This window comes from Camellia sinensis, chromosome 15 (assembly GCF_055761805.1).
Source record: "Camellia sinensis isolate YWXY chromosome 15, ASM5576180v1, whole genome shotgun sequence".
Taxonomy (NCBI): Eukaryota; Viridiplantae; Streptophyta; class Magnoliopsida; order Ericales; family Theaceae; genus Camellia; species Camellia sinensis.
This window is the reverse complement of record NC_138975.1, coordinates 18,539,060-18,563,126: the sequence shown is the minus strand read 5'-3', so window position 1 is coordinate 18,563,126 and position 24,067 is coordinate 18,539,060. Positions and strand designations below refer to the sequence as shown.

Genomic DNA, 24,067 nt, shown 5'->3' with positions numbered 1-24,067 from the left:
TATCAGTTTCACTTTCTCAGTTATTTCGTAAACAATCTCGGGCCCAAGCAAAGGCCCATCTCCAACTTCCGCCCAGCAAATCGGAGATCTACATTTTCTGCCATACAATGCCTCGAAAGGCGCCATACCAATACTCGAATGGTAGCTGTTCTTGTAGGCGAATTCAACTAATGGCAGATGACTTTCCCAATCTCCCTGAAAATCAAGGACACACATTCTCAGTAAATCCTCCAGAGTTTGGATGGTCCTTTCTGACTGTCCATCTGTCTGAGGATGATAGGCACTACTCAGCCTCAATTCAGTGCCCAATGCAGTCTGTAGACTTTGCCAAAACCTCGATGTAAACTTCGAATCCCTGCCAGAAACAATAGACACAGGCACTCCATGCAGTCTCACAATTTCATCAATATAGATAACAGCCAATTTGTCCGCATTATAGATTGTCTTGACAGGTAAGAAGTGAGCAGATTTGGTTAGTCTATCAACAATAACCCAAATTGAATCCATACCTTTTCTGGAGCGAGGTAACCCAACGATAAAATCCATCGTGATATGCTCTCATTTCCACTCTGGTATGAGTAGGGGTTGCAATAATCCAGCAGGTCGCTGATGTTCAGCTTTGACTTGTTGGCAATGAAGACATTTGGACACAAAGTCGGCAATTTCTTTCTTCATTCCCGGCCACCAGAAATTCAATTTCAGGTCTTGGTACATTTTCGTGCTCCCTGGATGGATAGAAAATTTTGAATTGTGGCCCTCTTGCAGAACTCTTCTTTTCAGTTCAGTATCATTCGGTACACATAGTCTTCCTTGAAATTTCAGTACATTGTTTTCAAATTTGAATCCCGGTCTCGGTTTAGATTCCCTTTCTTCGATGATCTTCCTCAAGAAGTCATCCTGTTGCTGTTTTTCTTTAATCTCCTCAATCAATGCCGGTTGAGCAGAAATAGCGGCTAAGGTTCCACCTTGTTCTCGCAAAACAATATCAATTTCAGATTTCTCAAGGTCACAAAGCAGCTCTTTCTGTCCAGTGAGTAAACAGGCTAAGTTTCCAATCGATTTCCGGCTCAATGCATCGGCAACGGTATTGGCTTTTCTCGGGTGGTACAGAATTTGCAGATCGTAGTCTTTGATCAGTTCTAGCCATCTTCGCTGTCTCATGTTCAGTTCTTTCTATGTGAAGAAATATTTTAGGCTCTTGTGGTCGGTGTATACTTCACACGTCGCCCCATACAGATAGTGACGCCAGATTTTCAGTGCAAACACCACCGCAGCAAGTTCCAGATCATGGGTCGGGTAGTTCTTTTCATGTGGTCTCAACTGTCGGGAAACATAGGCAATTACTCTCCCATTCTGCATTAAAACACATCCCAAACCCTTATGAGAAGCATCACTAAACACAGTATAACCATCCGTACCTGAAGGTAAGGTCAGAACAGGTGCAGTCACTAATCGAGTTTTCAACTCCTGGAAAGTAGATTCTCTTTGGTCAGTCCAGTCAAATGATATCCCCTTCTGAGTCAGTTGAGTTAATGGTAAGGCAATTTTGGAGAAATCTTTAACAAAGCTTCTATAATATCCAGCCAATCCCAAAAAGCTTCGGACTTCAGTTACGTTGGTTGGTCTAGGCCAGTTCACTACAGCTTCCATTTTCTGCGGATCAACAGAAATTCCATCTTTGCTAACAACATGCCCCAAAAACATAACGTGGTCAAGCCAAAATTCACATTTAGACAGTTTAGCATACAGTTTCTGTTCTCTTAGGGTCTACAGGGCAAGTCTCAGATGATGTTCATGTTGTTCTATATTTTTGGAGTAAATCAATATGTCATCAATAAATACTACAATGAAATCATCAAGGTATGGTTTAAAAATTCTGTTCATGAGGTCCATAAAAGCAGCAGGGGCATTCGTGACTCCGAATGGCATAACTAAAAATTCATAATGGCCATACCTTGTTCTAAAAGCAGTTTTATCAATATCTTCCGGTTTAACCTTCAGTTGATGATACCCCGATCTGAGATCAATCTTAGAAAACACTTGTGCACCCTATAGCTGATCAAATAAATCATCAATGCGGGGCAATGGGTATTTATTTTTCACAGTTACCTTGTTCAATTCACGGTAATCAATGCACAGTCTCAGCGAGCCATCTTTCTTCTTTACAAACAAAACCGGTGCACCCCATGGTGAAGTATTGGGCCTGATAAACTTCTTGTCTAACAGTTCTTGCAATTGCACCTTCAGTTCTTTCAGTTCAGTTGGAGCCATTCGGTAAGGAGCTTTAGACACTGGCTGTGTTCCGGGAATCACATCAACGGTAAATTCAATCTCCCTGTCAATCAAGTCTCCTGGAAGATTATCTGGAAAAACATCTGGGAATTCTCTGACTATAGGAATACAGTTCACATTAGAATTATCATCAGTAGACACAGGCAATACAGAACACAGATATCCCTTACAGCCCTTTCTAATCAATTTTACAGCTTTCACAGATGAAATCAGATATGGGGGAGGTACTACTCCAACCCCATTAAACACAAATTCAGGAAAACCAGGTGGACGGAAAACTACTTGTTTCGTTACACAGTCTATGGTGGCATGATATTTCGTTAACCAGTCCATCCCCAATATAACATCAAAATGATCAATGTTCAATGGCAGTAAATCGATAAACAGATGTGCATCTCCAACAATAATTTCACAAGAGGGTACATGTATGCACAGGCCATAGATCCCCCAACGGGTGATGATACAGCTAACAGATAGTTCATAGGTTCTAAGGGTCTATTCAATTTACGCGAAAAAGCATGCGACACATAAGAATGCGTAGACCCCGAATCAATCAGTACATAAGCATTCTGAGTACAAATAGAGAGAATACCTGACACAACGGTCTCGGTATTCTGGACGTCTCCCGGTACTAGGGCGAACACTTGGCCCTGCCTCATGGGCTCTTTCCCGGTAGCTTTGGGGTTAGGCTTTGGTGCTACGGTTGAGGCTGCTGCGCTTGGTGCAGCTTTACTACTGGCTTGCAGAGCAGAGGGGCAGTCTTTAACCATGTGGCCCACTTTGCCACACCTGTAACAGGCTCCAGATATTCTGTAGCAGATCCCTTTGTGCTTCTTGCCACACTCAGAACAGGGTGGTATGAACCCACTCCCTCGACTGGGGTTAGTTGTCGACCCCGTATTCTGTTTCTTATTGGCCGGGTTGTGCTTGCCTTTCTTGAATTTAAAACCCTGTCTCTTACCACGCCATTCCGACATTGGTGTTTCAGTTTTCAGTGCTTCAATGTTTGACTCGGCCATCAATGCCCGGTCGAGAACACCCACAAAAGTCGGTAGTTTCAAAACATTTATTCGGTCAAGTATTGCAACACTAAGGCCGCCTTCAAATTTCCTGGCCTTCTTATATTCAGTGTCCACCATGTGTGGTGCATATCGAGCAAGTTCAGTAAATTTTGTCTCATATTCCACAACGGACATCGTGCCCTGCTTCAGCTGTTCAAATTCAGTCACTTTTCTATCCCTGACACACTGAGGGAAATACTTTTCAAAGAAGGCTCCTTTGAACTGAGCCCAAGTCATAACTGTATTTTCATTACGGATAAGCATCCACCACCTTCTAGCTTCTTCTTGTAGGGTGAAGGTAGCTAACAATACTTTAGTCGCTTCCGAGCACGGAAACACTTAAAATAGTTTTTCTGTTTCAAGCACCCAAGCTTCAGCCTTTAGCGGTTCCAGTCCTCCTTGAAAGGATGGTGGTTTCATTTTGCTGAATTTATGGGTGAGAGCAATAATATCCCCATCATTCCCATTCACATTAGGTTCCGGCTGTACCGGAGGAGGAGGAGGTGGGGGTTGTTGGTTCTGTTATTCAAGTCTAGCAGTTATCAGTTCCATCATTCTTTCCATTCTTTCCATTCTTGCCTCAGTAGACGAGGATTCAGGTTCATTTGCATTGTCCATTTCACTATAATAATTATAACAGTTTCAAACATGAGCCGTCATTTGTTTAACAATTTAACATGTTAGCATATATTCAGTCATAATATAGCCGCACACTTTTCAAGTTCATGAAATGCCCTAATTACTTTTCTAGGATACCCTATAGCTCGCTTGGACACGTGTGTGCGGTATAACTCGTGGTTAAGTATCGCTCTGATACCACTCTGTCACGACCCAAACCCGGCCCTATGGGTTTAGCACCGTAACCGGCCAGTAACTCGAGGTTACCAAAGGCCTGCAGAACAGTAATGCAGTAAAACAGAGTACAGGGCCTGGCGGAAGCCAATACAGTAAATAAATAATGTCCATTGAGCTATGACAGTCTGTATGCCAAAAAGATTTTTCATGCATTCATACATAAACGGTACAGAACAGTATGCAAAATATTTACAATCATTCAGACTAGGGACTTAATCCCTGCGTAACAGTACGGTAAACATTCAGTCTATACAGTAAACCAAACAGTAAGACAGTACAGAAGGGGGAAATTCTAAAACGCCCCTAAGCCTTAACAGTAGGCTCGGAACCTCGCAGTGAGGCACGGTAGTTGGCTTGACAAAACTGGAGTAATCCTGACGCTCCTAGCCGCGGTCTGGTGCCTGTACACCTATATCTATATATGAGCAGTGTTTTGTGGTACATGTGGTACATCCATTAGTATAACAGTGCCTGAAAAATCTATTTATTTACTGTATTGGCTTCCGCCAGGCCCTGTACTCTGTTTTACTGCATTACTGGAGTACATCCATTCAGACTGGTTATTACAGCAGTCATATGTGGTACATCCATTAGTATAACAGTACAGTAAACAGTAGGTCTAAAAAGACTGAGTAGTAAATGATGGCCATCAGTCAGTAACAGTAGTGGTTCCAACGAGGGAACCGACAGAGATCTCTGTAGCAGTATCAGTAAACAGTAGGTGCTAAGGATGCCACAATACAGTTCAGAATATAGGACATACATTCATTCAGTTAACAGTAATCAGTTCAGAAAGCAGTACAGTTCAATTGTTCAGAAGATAATCATTTTGAACATATCTTTACACAGATGTTACTCACAGAGTTCTGGGCTATAGTAAAGCTAGAGCGCGTACCCAGTCGCCAACCCTACACAGTTACAGATTAACACACACTAAGCTACACAGTTGGGAAAGATAACAGCTTAATCCCTAATGCCTCGGTGTGTTTCTACATCTATGTCCTCCTTAAGATGTCTTAAAGTAGGCCTAAGGATGCCTAGAATGAGATGAGGATGTAAAGATGCACTTTTAAAGCATTTTCAGACTTTTCGAAAAAAGGGGTCACGCTCGAACGTAGGTTACTCCGCTCGAGCGGACATGTAGACAAAGGTTTCCGCTCGAGCATAGACTTACCCGCTCGAGCGTTCTGCAAAACAGTTAAAAGTGCTGGATAGGCGAAAATCACGCTCGATTGGGCGCTCGACACCCGCTCGAGCATGAGACACAATGTCCCGCTCAAGCGTCAATTAATCCGCTCGAGCGGACTTCAAAACAGAACAAAAATGCTGGGAGCACGATTTTCAGGCTCGAGCGCCAGTCACCCCGCTCGAGCGTGAGTCCAAATTCTGGAAATTCTAGATTTGAACCTCAAGCTCAAAACCAAGTTTTAAACCATAAATTTCGATCATCTTGGGCCAATTTTCCAAAAAACACATCAAAACTCATAGTTTAACATGATTCAAAGCTCAATTTGCAAAATCAAAGCCCAAGGGTGTTTCAAATAAATCCAATTCAAACCAATTTCCAAGAATCTGAAAAGCATGCAAACATGCATGAATTCAAACCAATTTCAAAGCTTCAAAACATGCTCTAGAGAGCCAATTGTTCCAAAAACAAGATGAAAACATGGACTACTCTTAAAACATGGACATGCATGTGAGGAATGTGAACTACAACCTCAAAACTTCAATATATATATATATGCATGCAACAATTAAGCTACAATTCAACAAGTAAGAGCCATAACTTGGCTCAAGGCTTCAATTTGCTGTAAATCATGCAAGAATTAGCTCAATGACAACAATAAGAAGATGAGTTTCCTACCTTAGTCTTGTATTCAAGGTTTAGGAGCTCAAATTAACAATAAACCTTCAATTCTTCAATTAGCAAGCAAAACTCAAGATGGAATCCAATTTCTCTCACTCTTTCGCTCTCTTCTCTCTTGGTCGGCTAAGGCTCAAGAAAAAGGGCTGAAGGAGTTGTGTTGTGATCAAGTGTAAAGCTCTCAAAGGTGTTAAGCTAGTGGCCCACTAATGTTGGCAAAATGGTGAATAAACCAACTCATGCAATCTTTTAATATTTAATCTAGTTTAATCGTACCTAATCAATTTTCAGATAAATACGCTATAAAATTACATAAATTACGATGATCATAAAACACTAACCGGTTCCCAGTTCGGCCGCCGATAAGGCCTTCAATTAATAGTTTAACCATAAAAACGCAAACAGATAATCAAACAATCAAACAGATTGACATACAATTGAATAGATATACTCAGTCAATTCAGTTTCAATTTCAGTCAGTCAGTTCAGTAGCTTATTTAGTTCACTTATCAGTCATAATTAGTTCAGTTTAACGGTAATCAGTAGTTTATCGGTAAACAGTAACGAGGGTTGTTACATCTCTACACCTTAATATGAGTTTTAACTTGGTTATAGGGTGTTATATGAAAATGGTTAAATTTTGGTGATGTTTTGAGCAAACCTAAGGTTTGGGTTAAATTTGAAAAGAGGGGTTTCTATGTATGTGTTCTATAAATGGTTTTGGAGTTTAAATATGAGGTTATCATGTGTCAAAATAGTTGATTTTGGCATTTGGGTTGATATTTGGAAAATGTGGAGTTTTGCCTTAAAATGTCTTGGATAATTATTTTGTACAAATAATGAAATTGGTATGGGAAATGTGAAATTGAGAGGATGTATACATGAATGGTGTTGTTGGATTTGTTTAATCACTCACCTATGAAAATTTGATGAATTATTTGTTATAAAGATTGTATATTTGTTTAGAGATAATTATTTTGGACTATCGGTGGAGGATAGTCATGATTGTTGTAGACACTGTATGTGAATTAGGCGAATTGAAACTAATCCTTTAACCATTATCATTGAATATGATATGAATGATATACATTGTATATGTATGACATTTAGGAGAAGAAATGGGATGGACGCCATTGAACTAAGTTGGCTTGTGTGTCCAGGGTGAAAGTCCCGAAAACCATTTGTATTCATATGATGATTTATCTGTGGAAACTTGTGAGGTGTAACCTCTGTTGACAGATTAAATGCAGTGGATGTATCTATTAAAACAAAATGAATAAGTTGAGGTGTAAGTTTTGATATAACATGGTTGTGGAAAGAGTTACACTAATTTTGTCATAGGACAACGAACATGTGCATCATACTTATATCTTGTTAATTCTTATATACTGTGTTAGTATGTTTCTACTGAGCTTTGGCTCACCTTACATGGGAAACCATTTTCAGGTACTGGTGATACACTTTCTTCAAGGATGTAGTTTGGGAGGACCTAGGAGCTGGATGCTCTATTTTGTTATTTTGTGCTTAGATGTTTATTCAAGCCGAGAGCTTTATATGTACAAAGCTTATGACTCTTTTTTGTTGTAACCAAGCAATGTCTTGGAAAGATGTAAGCCCATAAGGCATATTATTACCTGTTTAGTTTTCAATTCTCTTTAAATTGCAATACATGCTGTAGATTCAGGATGAACATTTGTGAATGTATAATGCATGTGTTAACTTTTGTAAATGAACTTTGATGAATGAAAGCACTTTATTTCTATTATCCTCCTGCTTATGGGTTGGATTTATGGTATCATTTTGGAGGCATTACAATGCTTATGTGATACGTTATAAAGACTTACTTTTTTTTAAGAGAGCTGTATCAACATATATTTTCTTAATTACATATAAAGTTCTACAAAAACTCAAACCTAATTTAAATTATACTAACTTTACATATTTTATATGAATTCGATTTGACAAATATTTCTTTTCCATATATTTTTCATTGTAAATTGAGATAATCCACAAACTCAATACCAATTTTGAGTTTCATTTTTTTCTTCTTCTTAATTCTTTTAAGGGTATTAATATTTTTTTTTTGATTACATATAGAGTTCTACACAAACTCAAACATAATTTAAAATATACTAATTTTACCTGTTTTATATGAACTCTATTGACAAATATTTCTTTTCCATATATTTTTCATCGTAAATTGAGATAATCCACAAACTCAATACCAATTTTGGGTTTCATTTTTTTTTTCTTTCTTAAATCTTTTAAGGTTATTAGGATTTTTTTTTAAATATTAAATTGCCTCTTTTTTTCCCCCTTATTTTTCCATGCATTATTCTATACCTAATATCAATTATATAGTATGAATTAGTCATTTAAATTTACAGTGATTCTATATATGAAATTATACTTCATTAACTGCAGTATTTTAAAGAGAAAAAATTTGCACAACAATGATACTTTCCTCTAAAGTTTGGACATACTGCTTGAGTTGCTATTTCAATTATTGAGCAGTAAGTTCTTTTATGTTTTGACATCATATTATAGATGATTAATCGTTTCACACACTGAGATGTATCTATCGTTTGAATGTTTTCATTATTTTGCCTTTTTGGGTTTAGATGTTATGTAATTTTTTCTTGGTTAGTCATTATTGAATTTCTTTTATATAGTTGATATTTTAATTTAATTAAAAGTGTTTGTATTACAATCTTATAATTTAATATATATATATATCATATAAAATAATTATATGATAATCCAATAACAACATATTTATATTTAATTTTTTTAATAAATTTTATATAATTTCTATTTCTACATATTTTTATTTTCCAAATGAATATAAAAGAAAATTAAATAGTTAGAATTACTTTTTAATTTTATGTTACTAATTCTTCTTATAATTTAACTATTATTTTTAATATCAAGATGAGTATTTATTTTACTATTTTATAATTTAATATATATCATCCAAAATTATTATATGATAATTATATTTTTATAATACGATAGAACTACAACTATCAAAATACATAAATAATTTAAGTAAAATTAATATATATAAGTATTCAAATAACAATTTTGTAGAACGATAGTACCAATATTATCAAAATAAATAATTAAAATTATACTTTAATTTTAATTATTATTTTATAATACACATTGTACCATCAAATATTTTTTGAAATACATACATATATATATATATATATATATATATATATATATATATATATATATATAAGTAGTGTTTTTCCTTTTCATAGATGACACATTCTAAGGGCTTATTTTCTTTTTTTTTAAAAAAAGACACATTAACATGCATTTTCCATTTACATATAGAGTTCTACACAAATCCAAACACAATTTAAATTATTCTAATTTTACCTATTTTATATGGACTCTATAAAATAGTCATTGAATTTATTTTATATAGTTGATATTTTAATTTAATTAAGAGTGTTTATTTTACAATCTTATAATTTAATGTTTATCATATAAAATGATTATATGATAATCCAACTACAACATATTTTTATTTAATTTTTTGAATAAATTTTATATAGTTTCTATTTTTTGCATATTTTTATTTTCTAAATGAATATAAAAAAAATTAAATGGTTAGAATTACTTTTAATTTTATGTTACTAATTCTTTTTCTAATTTAACTATTATTTTTAATATCAAAATGAGTATTTATTTTACTATATTATAATTTAATATACATCAACCAAAATTATTATATGATAATTACACTTTTATAATATAATAAAACTAAAAATTATCCAAACATATAAATAATTTAACTAAAAGTAATATATATAACGACCCTGCTACGTAGCTCGAAATTCGGTGGCCCGAATTTGGCTCGACACCAAAACAACGTCGTTTTGGTGTGTTTTTTTTATTTTTTTGCGTTTTTCTGAACTGAAGAAGAAGAAGAAAGCTGAAGAAGAAGAAGAGAAGGAGCAACCCAGATGATGGTGTTCAAGCAATTTGTTCTTGATGATGTTCCAGAGAAACCCAGATTAAACATCATCACAAAAATTTGTTCACGAAAAAATTTGTTCACGAATTTTTTCTGAAAAAATTCGTTCCATAATCAACACAAAAATTTGTTCAGAAAAACCCAAATCAAAAACAGCTTTTTCTTCATCAAACCCACTGAAAAACTTGTAAAAATGATGAAGATTAGGCACTTGCAAATTTTATGATAAAATCTTCTTTCCCATATTGCAGAGTGCTGCTACAAGTTTTTCAAACCCACTGAAGCTTATTTCCAAGAAAGAAGAAACAAGTTTTTCAAACCCAAAATCATCAAAACAGATATTAAAATAGATTCAGATATTAAAATTTACAAAAAACATATTCAGATATACAACATCAACATCATCAAAACAGATTCAGATATACAACATCAACAATTTTTTTTTTGTTTTTTTCAGATCCAGAACAAGTAATAAATAAATAAATATACGAAAAAAAGATTAAGATCTAGAACTAAAAAAAAAAAAAAATACTCATCATCTCCAAATCAACATCATCATCTTCTTCAGATCAACATAATCATCTTCAAATCGGTGATGGCAGTCGCTGGTGATGGCGGTGATGGCGAGCGCCTCTGATGGCGGTGATGGCACCGATGATAACTCACCGATGATGGCTCTTCCTCTTCTTTTCTTCTCCTCTTTTCCTTTTCTTTCTCTCTTCCTTTTTTCTCCTCTCTCTCTCTCTCTCTCTATCTCTTCTATCTTTTGATTCAAAAAGCAAGAAAAAGAAAAAGAAAAATAAAGAAAGAAAAAAAAAAGTAGACAAAACGACGTCGTTTTGTCTATTCAAGTCACATTTCTCGAGCTACCAATCTTTATCGTATATATAAATATTCAAGTAACACTTTTATAATATAATAGCGTCAATACTATTAAAATTAATAATTAAAATTATACTTTAATTTTAAATTTAAATTTAAATTATTATCTTATAATATATATCTTATAATTAAATATATTTTTTTAAAAAAAAATAACACGTAAATTGCACATATCACTGCTAGTTAAGAACTATTTTAGGAAGATGATTATAATCAGCTTTTTAGTTAAAAATTGATTATAAATAACTTTTTTGTGAAAGGAAAAGTGAATTATAATCTGAAAACTAGATTATAATCTACTTCTCAAAAGAGGCTTAAATTAAAAGTTGAAAAGCAATTTTAGGTTTAAATTTCTCCTTCCCTCGAGACTATAAACTTTCCCTCTTACTGCAACTCCGTACCTCTTTTAATTGAAGATTGTATTTGACAATCTCTAAATATTGCTGTATTCTGGTTATAAAAAAAGTTGGGCTTTTCTCTGGTCCTATTGAAGTGGAGAGGATTATTAAATTTGTAAAAGTTTATCACGGATTTTGTTTTAATAATTCGAGCCGTTTAATGCGTAGAATTCATCTAGTACATATGTTTGTAAAAAATTATATTAATTGGATATTAATAATTATTTCATCAGATCAGATTTTTGTCAATTGTTTATTTTTTCACCATCTGTTTTTTTTATTTATACAAAACTGATTTGATCACATGGTTATCGATATCCGATCAATGTGATTTTTTACAGGCAAGTAGTATTTGACCATTTCTACGTATTGACGGTTCAGATTATCGAAATGAGACTCGTGATGAACTCCCACAGACCCAACAATACCCTCTAGTATATGATCAGACTGGAGGGAAGCTAGCCCCATAAAAAAAAAAAAAGAGTAAAATATAGAAAATTTGTTTGAATTAACTAAATACATAAGTTTTACATTAAAAATTAACTTCCTTAAAAATCTCTACATAAGGATAATTTTACCTATAATAGTTTAATATTTATACCCTATCCCTTTGATTATATATTAAAAAGGATTCTACAACCACAATAAAATAATATAACTACTTCTTACCAAAAGGTAAAAATTAAAAGCACTTACAATAATTTTTTGAGAAAATTATTTATAAGTCTTATTATAGAGACTTATACTACACATGGTCTTAAGTAAAAACTTATATTTTCATAAGTCTTGTGGGAAGTTGGTTGATACATTTACCCTCAAAATTAGTTGTTAATATCATAAATAATGGCAGAACCATATATAGGAAATTGAATGTTAGCATAGATCATATTTATGTGAATGTAAATTTAAAATTCAAAATACACGTAATAATCTCCACAAGAACATCAATGAACCAAATCTGGGATTAGATAGTAAACAAAAAATAAGAGATCCTGATCAGAATCAAATTCAAGAGGCACAAGATATACCTAGAGCAACCAGACACTAGATTTTTTTTATGCTTGGATTTCAATACGGTCGTTTTGCTTCTAAACATGAATGAACGAACGAACAAACGAACCAAGGTTCTGATATTCACAACCCACTTCAGAAAGCCATCATAAGAAAGTTCACAGATAAACAATCTAACTCTGAATTCAATAATATATAATGAAAATTAAAAGTTTCATTCACATAGATTCCAAGACTTTCCATGGACAAGCAACATTTTCACATGCAATTAAAAAAATAAAAAATCATTAAGTTTGTGAAATGTAACGTGACCCGTACGTAAACGCTAAACACAACAACGTCATAACATAAATTCAAAGACAAATACAATCGAACGTGAGACACACAAAACATGATAACATTGTAGATGTGGGTTAACATTACAACCTAAATGTAACATCATTAGAGGCTAATGAAAGTGTGCCAATGTATGGCTGTACCAATTCTCATAAACCATCAACATTTTCACATTCAATTAAAAAAATCAAAAACCCAGTAAGTTTGCAAAACGTAACGTGACACGCACGTAAATACTGAATACAACAACGTCACAACATAAAATTCAAAGAAAAATACAACCGAACGTAACACGTACAAAACATGATAACATTGCAGATGTGGATTAATATTACAATCTAAATGTAACGTCATTGGAGGCTAATGAAAGTGTGCCAATGTATAGATGTACCATTTTTCATAAACCAGCAACATTTTCACATTCTATTAAAAGAATTAAAAACCCAGTAAGTTCGCGAAACGTAACGTGATACGTACGTAAACACTGAATACAACAATGTTACAACACATATTCAAAGGCAAATACAACCAAACGTAACACGCACAAAACATGACAACATTGCAGATGTGGGTTAACATTGCAACCTAAATGTTACGTCATTGGAGGCTAATAAAATTGTGCCAATGTATGGATGTACCATTTTTCACAAACCAGCAACATTTTCACATTCAATTAAAACAATTAAAAAACTAGCAAGTTTGCGAAATGTAACGTGATACATATGTAAAAACTTACTACAACAACGACATAGCACAAATCTAAATACAAATACAACCAAACATAACATACACAATACATGACCACATTGTAGATGTGGGTTAACATTGGGTGGCTGTAACAGACTGTGAAAGTCATATTAGAAGCAAAAAACCTTATCTCTTTCCCTTGACACTTGGAGTCTAAATCGGCAGAAGCAAACAACACAACCCCCAACCTTGACGACAACATCACCCATATCTAGATCCAAACCAGCAACATTTTCAAAATCCACCGAAATCCGCGATTAATGCGACATTCACTCCCATGGACGACGCGTACACATTGCACTTTCTTAAAAGTCTCCAAAAGCTTAATAGGCTGAATGATAGAATAATTTATAATATGGAAATATATAAAGGGTATAATAGTACACTAATACCATTTAATCACAATTCATAGGACCTTGTGGAACACCTTCCAATCTAAATAGGGGTGATTATTCAGTACTCTCGGAGTATGGACACGTGGTGCTCTATAAGATTTTGATTGGTGGAGAGACACAAGGGCCCACGATTTATATTGGAAATGGGGGGACAACATGGGACTAACTAAGTGGTGATTGGTTTGGAGTATGGACATGTGGTGCTCCGGGAGTATTGAATAATTTCCCTCTAAATAGGACTTAAAACTTTATAAGAAACTATACAGAACTTCACATTAAATAAGTTCTTCTAATAGGACTTATAAATAATTTTATCTAATTTTTTTAAAAGTTTTTAAAATATTTTTTTAGGCCTTGTTTGGGGTGTCCTAAAAAATTCAAAAAGTCAAAAAGTCACTACCCTATTTAAGTCACATCACCTCTTTATCACATCACTTCAAACCCAACCCATACCCAACCTATATTTCATAAAAAGTTAAAAAATATACTTATTTACTTCGTTTGGGAAGCCATGGTTTGGGCTTTTTTGGCTATTTTAGCCACAAAAAACAAAATAGGCTATTTTAGCCATAACAAACAAAACATCACATCCAACCCATAATCATTACATTCTTCTCTCACAAAAAATCTCAAAAAAGCCAAAAAGTCCTTCCCAATCCAAGCTTTTAAGCCCAGGCTAAAATAGCCAAAAAAGCCAAAAAGTCAAAAAGCCAACTCACTTTCCCAACGGAGGCTTAAATCATTCCAAACCACCTCATATTTTATTATTTTAATTTTTAATAAATAATCTACTCAATAAACTTAACCAAATAAAAGACTCTCATCATTATTTTAATTTTTAATTAGCAAACCTCTCTTAAAAGGAGGTTACAGAAAGACATATGAATGCTCTTACTTTTTTTTTTTTTGAACATGATGAATGCTCTTACTTGAGAACAAACATTTGGAATGGTTTATTGCTTAAACAGTAAGAAACATTAAATGAAGCCATATTACCCCATCATGTGCTCTTGGAATTATCACTCCACACACATGCTTGATTTGGAGTGACCTTCATTTTTAAATTTTGAGAATTGTAACAATCCCAGAAATTAACAACTAACTGGAACTATTCAGATGGAGCAACATGTGGTGCTGTCTCTCTCTAGGGGGCCGTATGATGATGAGAGTCTTTTATTTGGTTAAGTTTATTGAGTAGATTATTTATTAAAAATTAAAATAATGAAATATTTATAATTACATAATTAAATTATATATATGTATAGTAGTGATATATTTTTTTTATAAAGACAAGATCAGAATGAGTTTCACCTAAAGTATGCTAATTTCTACCTTTTCTCATATCTGTTCATTTTTCAGGAAAAGAAAAATGTCCCGTTGAGTTTCGTGCAAAATTGTGTATTATCTTTTTTCCATCTTTTGCTGGGCTGATATTTTTGACGGAAAATAATAAACTTTCAAAAAAATTATATAGAATAATGTGAAATATTTTTATAATTGTGAATGACAAACAAAGCCAATGAATAAATGTAAATAGACAACATCAATTTATATAAATTATATTTGTAAACCATTATATTTTTGGAGCCCTTGCTCACTAAAAAGATGGTGCAAACCGCATATTGTAATAAATTGACAATTCAATTATAAAGTCACGGATTTAAAAAAATATAATTCTAAAAAATCCATGTCACATGGATGAGGATTCTCTATCATTCTTTTACTTGCAATAATTTTGTGCCATTCTTTTCTCTACAATAATCTTCTTGTAGTTTAACAAAATTTATTATTTTAATATTATTTTACTACAGATATTGTTGGGCCCCATTATTGGTTCAGATTTGGGCCAAGCCCAAGGAATCCCTTAGAAATATTAGTCCAATCTCACTAATAATAGACCGTTATCAAGGTCTGCCAAATTGAGCCGTTACGAAACTATCAGCTCCAACGGTCAAAAAACGAGGGGTTTCAACTTTCAAATTGATATATAATCTCTTCCAACGGTCATCTCTTTCCCTGTCATTAGTTACGTTCTATCTCTCCCTCCAAAACAATCAAACAGAGAAAACAGAGAAACACTGAAAGTCAATCACACACTCACAAAACTGCCACTGAATTGAAGCCCACTAAAAACTCCCAGAAAAATGGATGGTTCTGACAATGGTTTCTCATCATCAACCTCTAGCAAACCTTCTCCAATTCAGAAATTCTCACAAATTGGTACTACTCTCTCTCTCTCTCTCTCTCTCACATATGTATATCAGTATATTTATATTGCGTTTCATCTGGCTATTTTGAGAAAATGAGAAATAAAATCTAGCAATGTTGTGAAGTATTGAAGTTTCCCCCAAAATTTTTTTTTTTTTTCCTTTGTTTTCTCAGCAACCAAACATGCCATTGCCATACTACATTTTCTGTTTCAATTGTAGATTTGTACCAACAGAGCATTTCTAATATCTGCAGGAGAATCAGATGAAAATTGCCTAAACTATGATAAAATGGCCTGGCAGAACCCAAAGAAGCCACCAACAAAGCATTTCATGTCACCAACCATATCTACGGCTTCCAAGGCAGCTACTCCAAGAAAGAAAATCTTGGCCGAGAGAAATGAAGAATCTTTGATTTTTTCCAATACCCATCATCAAAAAGCCCCAAATCTTGATTCAAGAAGTTTTTATGTCAATCTGGGTGTTGATGGTTCTGATCGATCTTCGTCTCCGCTAATGCCAGTGTACAATAGGGTCTCTGAATCCGATGAGGATTATGAGCAGAACAGTTTTGTTTCAGATTCATCATCGAAACCTTATGACCCCTTGAGGAATTACCTTTCCCCAAGGCCTAAGTTCCTCCGGTACAAGCCAAATAGGCGGCGCGAGATCTTTCTTGGCCAAGAAAATGAGAGGGGAGAAAGGAAAGAAGATGGGTATGGTGTCAAGAGAAATGTTGTTTCTTTTGATTTCCAGAGAAAAGAAGACTCATCATCAGAGGATGCTCGCAGCCCCTCGGCTTCTTCTTCTCAAGATGGTTTTGTAAGAAAAGAAGACGATGATCACATTATCAAGAAAAGTGATGATTCTGATGATGCTGATGAGGAATTTGAAGAGTTTGAAGGGGATGAGGAGGAGGGAAAGTGTTTGAATTTAAAAGCAGCAGTGAAGTTTTTTCTTGTATTTGTTACTCTCTTCCATTCTACCTTGTTCATATCTTCTATGAACTCACCTACACCTTCACCCACCCAACAAGCGATATCGGGTCTCAAAAACCGGTATGATAAAATTCACAATCATACATTTGAACTTGCCACTGTCAAGCTTTTTGAAGGAAAAGGGACTAAAATGGCTGATGGGTTTGAGAAAGGATTGTTGGAAAGTACTGATGAGTTGGGTGAAGTGGTAGAGATGCAAATTGAGCAAAGTAAAGCTGTTTGTGCTCATGAATTGGATGAAGCAGAAGAGGAGGTTCCTGAAACTGCTAATGGTGAAGAAGATGTTTATGATGAAGAATTGGAGAAGAAAGAGGGGGATGAAACTGCAGAAAGTGATTATTATGTTGATGATCACAACACGGAGACAACAATGGAGGGTTCTGATCAGTTGAATGGGACTGAAACTGAAGAAATTGCAGAAAAGTTTGAATCTTCATCAAATTCTGAAAATGAGGCAGATGGGTGTTCAAGTATCAAGGATGAACCAATAGAAGATGAGGCAAAAATTGAAGCAATCCAAGGAATTTCAATTGATGGAGAGAGCAAAATGGAACACTCAAAAACTGAATTGATTCAGGTAACAGTCATAGGAATTGTCTTATTTTTCATGATCATAGCAACTTCAGTCTTGGGATTTCATTTTAGGCACAAGAAAACCTATGCGAATCAATCTGTGTCTATAGAAAAGCAGCTTCCTAAATCTGTTTTAGCAGAGAAAACCAAAACCGGCCCAGTAGAAGAGCCAGTACTACCTCCCAATATGGAAGAACATGTTGAGAAAGTTGAGTCTTTCGCGAACGCTTCACATTTGATTCACTCGATTGAGGAATCTTCGAAGGACTTTTACCAAATCCGAGCGCCAACAGTGGAGTTGCTAGGAGAGTTAGTGGTTGGAGAGAGCAACAATTCTGCTTCTCAAGAGAACGAGATGATGAGGAGCAAGGCTCGCACAGTTTCTAGCCAAGCACAGGCGTCTGCCTCAGAGTTTTCGAGTACGAATTCACCTTCTTATGGAAGCTTTACTGCTGAAAAGAAGATTTTGAGAAGAAGAGAGGTAATAAACACTTTGAGCACTCTTTGCATTTTTGGTAATAGTGTTTTTGTTTTTAACTATAACTAATGAGTTTTAGTTTCCTTTGAAATGGTTGATTTTGTTTTGTGTGTGATCCTTTTTCTTTGTTTCCCACAACACATTAATTCATTTAGAAATCGGTTTTGTTAGATGGGTATGCCTTTTCTCTAGTTAACTGAGTCCAGTTGTGAAGTGAGCCGTGTGCTTTTTAGATTATGACTAAGTAATTGAACTCTTCCAAAAATATAATTTCCAACTGACACAATTATAGATAGAAAAGTTATGTCAATTTTTTTTTTTACTTTTGAGGTCTTAAAAATTTAGAACTTTATTATTTTTAAAAGTAAGTCAAATTTTGTATTCGTAATGTCGTATTAGATTGGAATAAATAAAATCATCCCCATTAAATGCTTTGCACTTAGGAGTTTAGAACTAAACATTTTTGTATTTGATACAGGATGGAGAAGTGAAGACAGTAGTTGTTACAAAAACTCCAGTGCGGCGATCCAGCCGAATCCACAACCGAGCAGTAATGTCTCCATGAATCATCTACCAGCTTTTAGGTTATTATTTTTTGAACCTTGCAACTTTGAAACACCATCTTTTGCTGTTTCATGATTCAGGGATGTGTTCTGTCTGTGTAGGAAAAAACTGAACTGTCTTTTTATAAATTTAAATGAAAGATCCAGCATTGTATTTTTATCTTTATTTTAAAACTAATTCTTAATTACATTTATTAAATTTAGGATTGAGTTTGTCTCCTATTTAAGGTTTGAACTGTGAATCGAGCAGTCTGAGCATCATGATTGTGACCCTAATATTGGGCGTGTGAGTGAGTGGATGGAAAAATTCTAGGCCTATGTTTGCCACAAAAAAATACTCATCACAATTTCGGTGCTTAGACTGCTCAGTCCAGTTTAAACCTCCTCAGCCTTCAATAAAATGAAGAATGCAAGTGTTTTTGGAGGTTTGTGACTCTAATAGGTGGGTCAGTTTCTTTAAACTCAAAAGTATTGCTTTTTATTTTTATTCTATGTAGTATTATGGTCGGTTTTTTTCTTATGATTTCTTCAAATTTTCAGATCAGTAGAAGCATGTATTGTGTGACTACAATGACTTGCAATTAAAAAGATTCTAGTAGTTCTCTAAATTTATATACAGAACTTATGAAGATTCTATGTTCTGCTTGTTGAATTGTCAATCATTTATAAGATCAGTGAATTCTAGGAGTGCAATTTAGTCTAAACATAAGGCATTTTCATATGGGGAACACAGAATTGCCGTTAAAAATAAAAAAATAATAATAAATAAAAACATTTCCTTGCATTTTCAAGAGGGAATCTCAATTCAAGTTTTCCATGGTTTTTATTTTTGTAAAAATGAAAAAAAAAAAAAAAACGAACAAGTCCTTTGTATGGATAAAGTAAAGAAAAGAAAAGAAAATGAATTATCTCCTATTTTAATTGATTAAACTACATGAGAGAAAAAAAAAATGAAATGACTTTAAAACAACGAGTTCATTTATTTATTTAAAGGGACAATTTTGATATTACGAAAAATAATATATTGTTTTTTTTCTTTTTCCTTCTCTGATTTTCTCCAAGTAATACGAACAAATAGTTCTTTTATTTCTAAATTACCAAATCAAGTGAACTTATGTTCAAAGAAACTGGTGTAATTGCATTTATCAAAAACAAAAAAAAGAAAAAGAAAAAAAAGAAACTGGTGTAATTGCCACCATTAATTGTATAAACTGCAGAATAATGCTAGTGATCGAAATGTAGTGATCAAGATTCCCCCCCCACACAAAAATAAAAATAAATAAATAAATGATGCCTCTTTTATTCTGCAAAATGGTTGCAGGATGAAGTTTCTTATGTATGCACAGCCAATAACATGTAAAAAGCATCACAACAACAGCTTTCACTCCTTTCTGGACAAATACACATCAACAACAGCATACCAACAAAATACACCTCAACAACAGCATACCAACAAAATACACCTCAAGACACCTGTGATTTTTTGTTTTCATTCTCCAGATCAAAACAAAACTGTGAAATTATATTCGAAATTACGGCTACAATTTACAAACGAACTGAGCATTTCATAAACTAAGCAAAACTGTGAAATTATATTCGAAATTACAGCTACAATTTACAAACGAACGGAGCAATTCATAAACTATCTTAAGAACTGAATCAAGGAGGGTTAATTACACCAAGACTCCATCAACTATTAATTAATATTATTTTACCTCTTCATCTATGAACCCGTACATTTTAACCCCTAAATTATAAAAAAAAATATCACTTTCACCATCTTTAGACCATCTTTAAAAAAAATGGTGAATTTGTATCATTTTTTATAATTAAAAGGATCAATATGTACGGACTCATAAATGAAGAGGTAAAATGATATTAATTAATAGTAGAGAGAATCTTGGTGTAATCTGTTAGTATATACTTATTACTTGTATATAGTTGTTAATTATAGCTTTACACACTTTAGCTTTAAGCTTTATTCTTTTAGCTTTCACTTTCGGTGGTGGTGGGTTTGGTATCCAATGCACCATTTCTCTCTATATAGAGAGAGTTCATCTCTTTGTAATCACATACAATACAGATATACAACAATCTTGTAACAATATTCATCAATACAATTTATTCTCTCCTTCTCTCTCTATCAATTTATCTTACATGGTATCAGAGCTAGGTTAAGAATCTAGTATTTTTGTTCCACCGGCGGGCGGCAATCTCACCTTGGCCGCCCGCCGGACAAACCCAAATTTCCCTAATTTCTTCTTCAATGGCAGAACACACATGCACAGACATAGGCAACACACACCAAACCCATCTCTCTCTTCTCTATCTAGACATTCCTAAGCTGCTTTCTCTCTAAGACACGTACACCAAACATGCAACACACTTCTCTCTCTCACTCTCGGCATCAACCTCTCTCTCTCTCTCTCTCTCTCTCGATCTCTCGACAGATTTGAGAGTAAAAAAAAAAAAAAAAAAAAAAAAAACTTGCCCAGATGGAGAACGAGCTTCTCGGCTACGAAAGCATCGATCTTCCACGACCCAACATCGCAAACGAGCTCAAACTCTTCCTCCTCTTCCAGTGGTCTTATCAGGGATGACAACAGCCCATTACTACTATCTGAAAGAAACGAGAAATCTGCCATTGAGCACAGAGAGAGAAAAGGCATGTGTAGAGCTCCTCCGTCAAGCAAGGGATCACTCTGTTCTCGAACAGGTTGCCACCATTAACTGCTCTGGTTTCCCTTCCGACTCTGTTCTTCCGTCTCACCTCGAGACTCGCTTCCGCAGGCTCAAGTCCTTACCAACAACAACCACCAAATCAATGTCTCCTCTCGGCACCTCCTCTCTTTGGCTCTCTATGATGGAAGAAGCTTACTGGAGCAGCATGTTGGAGCAACATAGTGAAGCCAAAAGTAGCAGCAGCCTCGGCCCGAGTCCTTCTCCCCGACGAAGACAGCAGTTCTGCTGCTGAGCTAAGATTGAAGCTCGAGGAAATGAACTACATAGATGCTTCTTGATACTGTTAAAAAAAAAAAAAAAAAAAAAAAAAAAAAAAAAAAAAAAAAAAAAAGCATCTTCTCTGGCTCTCGCCCAATCACACAGAGATACACACACACGGCCTCTCTCTCTCGTTATCACATTTTGAAGTGAATAGTACTGGTGGGCCTACCACTAGCCATAGCACTTTACAACACATGCACACCACCATCATTGCACTCAACTTTCTTTTTCTTTTCTTTTATTTTATCTTTCTTTTCGAGCCTGGAGCTAAAGCTTATCAACCCATCATCCCCATCTTTGTTTTGACAAAAAAAACCCAACTTTATTTATTTTATTTTATCTACCCTTTTCCATTAAAAAAAAAAAAAAATAAAAAAAAAAATAAAATAAAAAAAAAAAAAAAAAAAATTCCAAACACCGTTCCTGAATTTAAACACAACCGTGGGCCAATCTCTTTTTCCCTTCACGCTCTCGTTTTTCAAATATATTATTATTAGTTCTTTCTTTCTTTATTTTTATTTCACCTTAAAAAAAAAAAAAAAAAAAAAAAAAAAAAAAAAAAAAACAACCAAAACAAACACTACTCATTTTTTCATGACAGGGATCCACCCCGCTCACAATTTTACAAAACAAAAAAAAAAAAAAAAAAAAAAAAACAAAAAAAAAAAAAAAAAAAAACAAAACACAAAAAAAAAAAAAAAAAAAACAAAAAACAAAAAACCACCACAACATATAAACCCACAAACAACCACATCCACAGGCGGGATTTTTCTTCTCTACTCTGCTGCAGGTCTCTTCTTCTTGCCTCCGTCCTGGACGGCCCTTGCCGGTGTTGCCTCCGTGTTTCCCACTCCACTGGGCATGATCACTCCCCCATACTCCTCCACTGCAGCATATGGAGGACCTCCAAATCGGAACATCACGGTGGCCTTCCGCTTCAGCTCCTTGTTTTCTGCCCTTAGCACGCTTATCTCTGCTCGCGCATCCTTATACATGCGTTGGAGCAGAGCCAGCTGGGAGTTTAATTGCTGCACCTCATTTGTCCTACTCTGCAGCCGGTGCGACAGATTTGTGACCGCCGTCATGGACTCCACACATGCCTTCAACGTATACTGATTGGCTTCCACATCCGACTGCACCGCCATTTTTTGCTCCACAGATCGCATCGGAAAGTTCAGCGGAGCAAACCCAGCAGTGTTTGGTTGAGATTCACTGGCCACCGCACCAATTCTCTCTCCTGTGGACTCGTTGAGGTCGGGAAAGAGGGTAAGCAGCCCGCGGGAAGACGAAGCCATTTTTTCTGGGCAACAGAGTGTTATAGAGAGTGTTACAGAGTCTCTTCTCAGCAAAACCTTCTCAGCAAAACGAAGAGTTTTTCAGAGGTTTTTTCGCCAATTGTTTGTCTTCGCCTCTGCCTCAGCTCTGTCTTGGTTAAATAGCCGAGGCAGCCACGCGCATCGCGCGCCTCTTCTCGCCGACAAACTGGCACGCCTTTTCATGGCACGCCTTTTGATGCATTCGGGCACGCCTTTTGATGGCACGCCTTTTGAGGGTGCGGGCACACCTTTTGAGGGCACGACTTTTGAGGGCTCGATATCTACATCCATGTATATTTTTTGGGCAACCTCTATACACACTCATACAGTGTCTTCTACACCGGTCAGCTTTATCAATCCCTTTGTTTCAACCTCAAATAGGTTTCTATCTTCACACCTATTTGAGTTTGAGGGGGGGTTATACACAGTATCATGTTCAAGTCACCCCATGGCGCACTCCCTAAGTCGCCTCCTTGGTGCACCACCACAAGCTTCTACAACGGTCCGACATGACCCCGTAAACTGTCTTCTACATCGGTCCGACATGACCCCGTAAACTGTCCTGCTACATCGGTCCGACATGACCCCGTAAACTGTCTTCTACAACGGTCCGACATGACCCCATAAACTGTCCTGCTACACCGGTCCGACATGACCCCGTAAACTGTCTGCTACAACGGTCTGACACGACCATACCGTGTCTCCTATCCTGTTTTATTTTATTTATCAGTTTATTTTTCTGTTTTGTGATTCTCTCCAAACTCAAGTTGGCTAGTGCCTATCCTCCTTGAGTTTGAGGGGGGCTGTTAGTATATACTTATTACTTGTATATAGTTGTTAATTATAGCTTTACACACTTTAGCTTTAAGCTTTATTCTTTTAGCTTTCACTTTCGGTGGTGGTGGGTTTGGTATCCAATGCACCATTTCTCTCTATATAGAGAGAGTTCATCTCTTTGTAATCACATACAATACAGATATACAACAATCTTGTAACAATATTCATCAATACAATTTATTCTCTCCTTCTCTCTCTATCAATTTATCTTACAATTAGTTTGTTATCTCCCTCTCTCCTTTGCAGGTCATCTACAACAA

The 24,067-nt window shown here is 35.2% G+C and overlaps 1 protein-coding gene across 1 annotated transcript; it reads left to right on the top strand.

Moving 5' to 3' along the window:
* The first annotated feature begins 15,838 nt into the window (after nt 1-15,838).
* Nucleotides 15,839-18,811, top strand: LOC114268616 (uncharacterized). The gene is made up of 3 exons (XM_028209814.2): nt 15,839-16,052; nt 16,296-18,091; nt 18,567-18,811. The coding sequence occupies exons 1-3, from the start codon at nt 15,977-15,979 to the stop codon at nt 18,651-18,653; spliced, it is 1,959 nt and encodes a 652-aa protein (XP_028065615.2). The 5' UTR covers nt 15,839-15,976; the 3' UTR covers nt 18,654-18,811.
* The last annotated feature ends 5,256 nt before the right edge of the window (nt 18,812-24,067 follow it).

Bases quoted from the DNA above. Each gene is read 5' to 3' on its own strand.
- LOC114268616 (XM_028209814.2), top strand. From the start codon at position 15,977: ATGGATGGTTCTGACAATGGTTTCTCATCATCAACCTCTAGCAAACCT. The intron at 16,053-16,295 runs GTACTACTCTCT...TAATATCTGCAG, and splicing joins TCAGAAATTCTCACAAATTG to GAGAATCAGATGAAAATTGC. The intron at 18,092-18,566 runs GTAATAAACACT...TATTTGATACAG, and splicing joins AGATTTTGAGAAGAAGAGAG to GATGGAGAAGTGAAGACAGT.